A 7,245-nucleotide genomic window follows, 5' to 3' on the forward strand; every position below is an offset into this window, starting at 1 on the left:
TTTGTGTGTAACATTTTTATATTTATATTAATTATATATACATTTATAAATTCGTTCATATTTATATTCATTTTTACTCACATATATCTCGATCACATTTTTATATTAATTATATATACATTTATAAATTCGTTCATATTTATATAAAATTTTTTGACACAAAATTTCCCCCATAAATCCCCCCTTGTTCTTTTCTCACTGCTATTGTGAAAATTGTGGATTGCAACTGGTTTAACACCAAGTGGCGGTTATCTAACGCATGCTTGTAACATGGCATATTAGACGCCTGGCAAAGTAGGAGAATTAGGACCCTTTGGCTTTCCATAATAGTGTACCTTTTACTTGATGTCCGTGTCAAAAGAAAAGTGAAAGGCAATGAGTTTTAAAAGGCTTCCTAATTGCCCTTTGTAAGAGTTGAGCCTCTGTAAAATATGGGAATGTATTCAAACTGGGAAGCAAAATAGGCCAATGAGTGACCGATTTTATATGAGCCTGTTTGGTGGTGGAAATATTAGTGCAGCACAAGTTTCTGGTGCATGCTCTTATTTTGATAGTGGCACGCTTCCTGTAATAATCCGCTGTTGTTGTGTGACTTGACGCAGTTTGGGACTCGCACACCGCAGTATGCTCTGCTCCAATGGCCCAATATACACAGAGCAGCGCCGCTCCACCCGCAGCCAATGAGGGCAGCAGCACGCTGGGGATCTCACGCGCACTTTCACTGATATAGAGCAGAGGAGCTCAACTCTCACTCCAGTTTTTATGCAGTTTAAAAGCAACTAATCTATACTAAAATCTAATAATTTTTTTTAAACCAGTAAATTCTCATACTTTGTATTAAATAATACAATTTGATTCTATAATGATTTAATCTGAGATTTGTGTTTAAAAAAATGTTTTTTGCAAAGAATGCGAAGAATGTTCCCTGTGGTTATTAATGGAATAAATAAAAATAATGAAATATGAGACACTTTAGTCTCTATGATTTCTGCCACTTGTTAAAAAAGATTGTTGGAATAAAAGGAAAACGGGAACAAGACCCAGAATGCATCTCATCCTGTAAATCGCCTCTTCAATCTCAACTCTGTCAGAATTGAGAGTAAAGCTGTTTGAGCTGTGTCATATCAGTGTTTGCCCTGGATGTGATGCATGCTCAGTATTGACACATACTAATACGAGCCGGCTTGTCCTTGGACGCTCAACTGTTTTGTAATCAGGTGCCTGTAACTTGGATTTGATGTCGAACCAGCTGTTCTCCTGTAATCGCCATTAATACGAGAGCACAACCAAGCCAGATGACTGAAAGCTGCCATCTCTATTCATGGACAGCTGTTTTGTGTTTGCATCTAATTTGTTTCTAACGTTTAGTGGATTTAGTGAAAGTTTAGTCAATAAAAGTAGTCGGTTGGTTCTTTTAAAGGGACGGAATTATATTAAAAAGAGGCCGCGCACATAATTATAACACATTTAAACTCCATACGCAGGAATAAAGGTTGCTGGTTTGTGAAACTGCATCGCATAATTTTCACGACAGTGATATAAAATAGATTGCACTGACGGATAATACCAGTCGAGACTTTTCGAGGCACTCATTCTTCCACTGGCTTGGTGATATGTTTATGTATCTCTGCTGACCTCTTGTGGAAAGGTGCGTCAGTACAGAAAACTTAGGAGGAGGAGCTGCACGGGCGGTTCACCCCCACCAACCCTCCCTCCTGTTTCTCTGGCTTCCATTTCCTGGATACCATAAACAATTGAGCATTTTTTTCCCCTGCAAACTTTGTTCACACAGACCGTGAAGTGGAAAGCTGCTGACTGACTGTGAGGAGGCTGTGCGGCCTACATTGTGGCGCGCTCCGTCTGGACCTCCAGTCACAGCGAGCCCTCCACCTGCGTGTGAGAGGACGCACTCTGAAACTCAACCTGAACAGTGTTCCAGGTAAGCTACCGCATTGGCAGTATAGTGTCAAATGAGTCTGTTTCTTTTGTCTTGCTAGTGTCATATTAGCTTTTTGAAATAAAATGATGGCAAAACAAATAATAAAATAAGCCACAGTTATATCTGGAAAATCTAAATGTATGTATGGACATAATAAAGTTTCACATTAAGGGACATATGTTCACTTAACAAATGTGTCAATATACAAAAGAAACACAGTCCTTTTCATTGAATTTGTAACTTAATAACATTTAGAGCTGATTAGCAGATGAATGTGTATTTAACCAACAACTCCATAAATCTCAAAAACTAAAAGTTTTCAATGAAATGTTTTAGAATTTTCAGGTTTTAACATAACAATATATTATTACTCTTAAGTTTGACAGCCTGCATGGTGTCACAATTCTGCCTTTAAAAGTGTTCTGATTTTGTAACATCTTACTGGCTCATACTAGAGAGAATGAGCACATTGTGGATGCAGGGGGTTCTGGGCATTGTTGTTGGTGAAATGTTACCGATCATGCCCTCCTTCATGCCACAATTCTCCAACATCAGCTGTTCCTCTAACTGACCAAAAGAAATGTAAAGCACTGAGGCTCGTGCATGCAAACACATGGCACATTTAACAATGTAATTAATGTAAGTTTACGGTGCAATTAATCTGTTGAAAATAAAATAAATTTTGTCTCTTTTCTTGTCGAAATAACATTCAAATAATCTGACATAGGATACAGCAGCCGTTATTGATCATCAGAACTGCATTTGATATGGTCTGAGTTATATATCTGATTTACACAAACCGTTCCTAACCCGTCTCTCTTTTACCCACAGCTGCAGCTTTTGAAATGTGGCTTATTGCCATTTCTGCGTCCCTACTTCCCGCCATCATTATAGTATCCAGCCGTTATCGTGTGAAAGTTGCCACTCTGTGCCATGGAGCTCTGGCCTGGGCATCGAGGATGCTGCAAAGGAAAGTGTGTGTAAGGAGCGCCCATGCCTTTGTGTTCTCAAATTGCACCCATGGCAAAGCTGACAGCGTCCTGGAGACCTTCGATCTTTATGCTGAGACACACCAGTCTGTCTGCATCGGCCCACAGATCGGTAGGTAGCTAATGGAAGAAAAGTGAGGATACTTAAACTGTTTCTGTTTCTGTTAAAGCAGCACAGCTTCTCCTTGGTATACATCAGATTTTTTTTAAGACATTTGCCAGGTTGGTCATCCCAAGCAATCTAAAGAACTTGACAGTTTTTTTAATTTTTTATTATCCCTCTTTATTAAAGGGATAGTTCGCCTCTTTTGACATGAAGCTGTATGACATCCCATATTAGCAATATCATTTATGAACATTGACTTACCTCCTGCTGCGTCCTGTGACCCGAGTTCCAGCCTCGTTTTGGCGTTGACGAAGGTAGTCCGGCTAGTTGGCTGGGGTCCCGAAAATAAAGCGTTTTGCTTCTCAAAACAATATGCGTTCAAAAGAGTATAATATGGGATGTCATACAGCTTCATGTCAAAAGAGGCGAACTATCCCTTTAACACCAGGCCGACTCCATGTTCAGATCAGGGCAACATCTAAATAGTCAAAAGAAGAAGAAGAAAAAAAAAGACCTCCTGTTGTCTTACTGTCTTTTCCCAAGTTATTGTCCTTTACCTTGTTGGAATATGTCATGAGATTGGATATTGGAGATAGGAGAGAGGGTAGGACAAATGAATAGAGACTCAAGAAAAAAACAACCATACTGTAACGAGTCTGACAACACTTACAATGAGCTGTAATGAGGGTAGTGAAACCACAGACTTATGGAAATGGTATGATTCAGTCTTTTAGATTTATTAGGTTTAAAAACAATCATTAAATCCTGTTTTTGCTTTGTCATTGTGGAGTATCGAGTGTAGAACAATAAGGAAAAAAACATTTTTAAGATTATCTTCTGAAACAGCACAACATTGAAACCTTAGGACGATCTGAAACTATATCCTCAACATCTATCAGATAAATGTGAAGTAATCCAAGCAAAGGTCAAAAAAATGTTCTTTTTCTTTCAGTGCCACAAACTGAGAACACTGCTTCTGTACCGCACCTCTAATTTCATAAATACTGCAACATCCTGACCTTTAAGTCAGACTCAGTTTTTTCATTTAAGTCAATAATGCTGCACAAAGTTTTCTTTGACTTTGAGCAGTAAAAATGCAAAAGTAAATGTTTTTATGACCTGGAGTAAGATGTCTGTAACACCTGCATTTAACCCATTTTCTCTGGTTAATATATGTGCTCGACTTAAAACTGCTGTTCATTGTTACTGCTCATATTCCAGGTTAGTTTGATGAGTTATCCCAATTTAACTTAATTAGAGTGGATATCCACTGAGTTTTACGACAGCAGCTTGTCACTGATCAACATTGTGCTCTTCACATTGCTTTAATTTCCACATCCCTGGCATAGCAGTCTTTATTTATGATGCAGAATGTTTATTTCACTCTGCTGCTGTTAGCTGACGAATTAAACCGCACCGGGTTTGTTGTTTAAACTCAGGTGAGGGGTTGGATGAGCTGGTGAGGCGAGTCCGCCCCTTGCAGGTGCTGGAGTTGGGGATGCACTGTGGCTACAGCTCTGTCCGCCTGCTGCGTCTGCTGCCCCCTGCTGGCAGACTGATCACAGTGGAGCTGGACCCCCTCACAGCAGATCTGGGGGAGGAAATCATTCTGGTGGCTGGTTTCAAACCCTCTCAGGTACATTTAAACATTAGATAATGAAAACAGTGTGCCAAGTTAAAATAGACACCTGAATCTAAAATCTAACTTTTCTTCTCCTCTTCAGTTTCAGGTGCTGAATCACAGCTCAGCTGAAGCTATTTCAACATTGCATTCATTTCTTAAGGTTGATGAAGGTACCAGAGAAGGTTTCCGTCTGGTGCTAATGGACCATGATCCCCAACAGTACCTTCCAGACCTGCTGGCCCTGGAGAGAGAAGAGCTCCTCTGCTCCTCCGGCTGCTCTGTGCTGCTGATGAAGAGGAACCAAAGTGCTGATGATCTGAGACGGATCCTGGATCACCTCAAAACAAGAACAGATTGTTACAGCATCAAGACAGAGCTTCAGTTTGTGTTGGAGATCTTTTACCAGAAGGAAAGTACAAGATCAGCTGATGACAGCAGAAAATAGATGGGATGTGTTTACTTTGTTTTATATGTTATGTTTATTAAGTTCTGAGAACAATACTACTTCTGAGACAAATACTTTGATTAGAAGATTGTATAAGCAATGAAACAATGAATACAATACAATATGTAAAATTGCAGTTGTGCAATAGTTTATCTTGAAGTTCTAAAAATGACATGTTAATTAGTGATAGAAAAAGAAGGGATATGTATAGTGTGTATTTACACTGTTTTGATACACAGTGTAAAGGACGGTGCAAAAGTCTTAATCCAGCCCTTTTTTCTTTATGTTTTGTTTCCAAGGAGCCAGACTTTCTTGTAATCTTGAAGCAACAGTTCTTCAGGCTTTCTGAAGGTTCAGCCCTTGTACCTGGCAATTTTCACAGCTGTTTTTTTTGTTTGTTAAGCCACGTGACGCTGACTTATGAATCATCCAAGCATAAGAAAGGCATCTAACTGAAGGGATGAACCTGTGTTGTGTCTACACATGACAGACAACTTAATAAAGAAACTATTTTTAATCATGTCTTTAGGTATGCTGTTTCTTGCAGCCTGTGACAAAGACAAAAGTCACAGGGTAGTTATATTTTAATTTAAATTGTTTAAGCCTCATCAGAAATGGTCTCCATGGAAGGGTGGCTGTCAAGAAGCCGTTCTTAAGGAAGGGAAACAGGGAGAAAAGGCTGAGCTGTGCCAAAGGACACAAGAAGTGGGCTGAAAATCAGTGGCAGCAGGTCTGATGGAGGGATGAATCCTCCCCAGAGCCCGGAGCTCAACATTACTGAAGCACTGTGGGATCATTTTCACAAAGAACGGAACAAAAGGCAGCCGACATCCAAAGAAGAGCTCTGGGATGTCCTTCAGGAGGCTTAAGACATTTGCACAATACCTTATGACATCTGTCATTTGCTTTAAAAACCCCCGAATGAAAAGCACAAGAACTGAGTATAAAAAAGATACACTATACTACTTCCTTTTGTTTTGAACATGAGCAAACTTTGCAACAACGCTTTCACAGTCACTGTCGGAAGAAGCGTTGCATGATGTAGAGCACAGAGGAACCACTCGATGGCACTCTCTGCTTTTAAATGGAGAGGTGGGTCGGGCAAGGCAGACCTTTCAATGGAAATTACTCTTATTTGAAGAACTTCCACATTATTCCCACACCTCAGGGAAGCGCATTTGACACACTTGTAAACATTTTTTCCTTCAAACTTGAATCTTCATCCAATTTGTGACACAAGAAGTTTATTCATCTTGTTTTGACACAACCTCTCTCTTGTCCATTATTCAATATTTACTTGCAAACCCCAATGACAGTGTTTACAACATAAAAAAATAAAACTTTAGGAGGAAAAATGCTCCTAGTCATAAACCCACTTCCTCTCAGTTGAGCTTTAAGTGACTCATGTATAATATTCAGTGTTCCATTGAGCATCTTAAATGAGAATACTCAGCTCTTTCTTATGGGTAGACTTTTCTGACTTTGCCTGTAATGGCACTGCTGAGGCTTCCAATGCAGCTGGAGAGCCATTACATAGTTTAGAACAGAATTTAGTGCCCAGTTTGAATAGATAATATTTGTGCAAAAGCATTTTAATTAAATGCAATATATTCAAGAGCCTCATGGTGTGTTTACACCCTGCAGTTACAGCGTGATAAAAGTAGAAATAACTTAAAAAGCTTATTGGAGTTAAAGAGGGCAACAGTGAGAGCTGGAGGAAGCAGGAAATAGAGTGAGTAGTCAAAATGCTTTTAAACAAACATTTATGCTTTACACAGGGAGGTGATGAAAAACCTGTAACTCCATCAAGTTAAACAGTTAGCTGTGAATGCCTTCACAGAGTAAAACAGGTAATGAGGTGTGCTTCATTAAGAGTCTCATTCATTGATCAATATTTGCACAGCAGCGTTATAAGACTTTTAGTAGCAAAGCATATATTACCAGAAAGGTCTGATATAAATTTAAGTTTTTGTTCATGAAGCCAAAAGTATTTCCTGCACCACAAGGTTACATATGTTTCAATATTAAGAAAAATAGAGGGAACAGGCATTGGTATTATTGCTCAAAAGTAGTCACACACTTCTGTTGGAGAACATGTGGCATGGTAACATAAATAACCAAGTGTATTACGGGAAATCTGCT

At 39.2% G+C, this 7,245-nt stretch overlaps 1 protein-coding gene across 1 annotated transcript; it reads left to right on the forward strand.

Moving 5' to 3' along the window:
* Positions 1–1,741: 1,741 nt before the first annotated feature.
* Positions 1,742–5,603, forward strand: LOC142397402 (transmembrane O-methyltransferase homolog). The gene is made up of 4 exons (XM_075480756.1): positions 1,742–1,939; positions 2,771–3,040; positions 4,474–4,670; positions 4,759–5,603. Exons 2-4 carry the CDS (start codon positions 2,785–2,787, stop codon positions 5,101–5,103), a joined length of 798 nt encoding a protein of 265 aa, XP_075336871.1. The 5' UTR covers positions 1,742–1,939; positions 2,771–2,784; the 3' UTR covers positions 5,104–5,603.
* The last annotated feature ends 1,642 nt before the right edge of the window (positions 5,604–7,245 follow it).

This window comes from Odontesthes bonariensis, chromosome 13 (assembly GCF_027942865.1).
Source record: "Odontesthes bonariensis isolate fOdoBon6 chromosome 13, fOdoBon6.hap1, whole genome shotgun sequence".
NCBI classification, from domain to species: domain Eukaryota; kingdom Metazoa; phylum Chordata; class Actinopteri; order Atheriniformes; family Atherinopsidae; genus Odontesthes; species Odontesthes bonariensis.

Bases quoted from the DNA above. Each gene is read 5' to 3' on its own strand.
- LOC142397402 (XM_075480756.1), top strand. From the start codon at position 2,785: ATGTGGCTTATTGCCATTTCTGCGTCCCTACTTCCCGCCATCATTATA. The intron at 3,041-4,473 runs GTAGGTAGCTAA...GTTTAAACTCAG, and splicing joins CTGCATCGGCCCACAGATCG to GTGAGGGGTTGGATGAGCTG. The intron at 4,671-4,758 runs GTACATTTAAAC...TCTCCTCTTCAG, and splicing joins CTGGTTTCAAACCCTCTCAG to TTTCAGGTGCTGAATCACAG.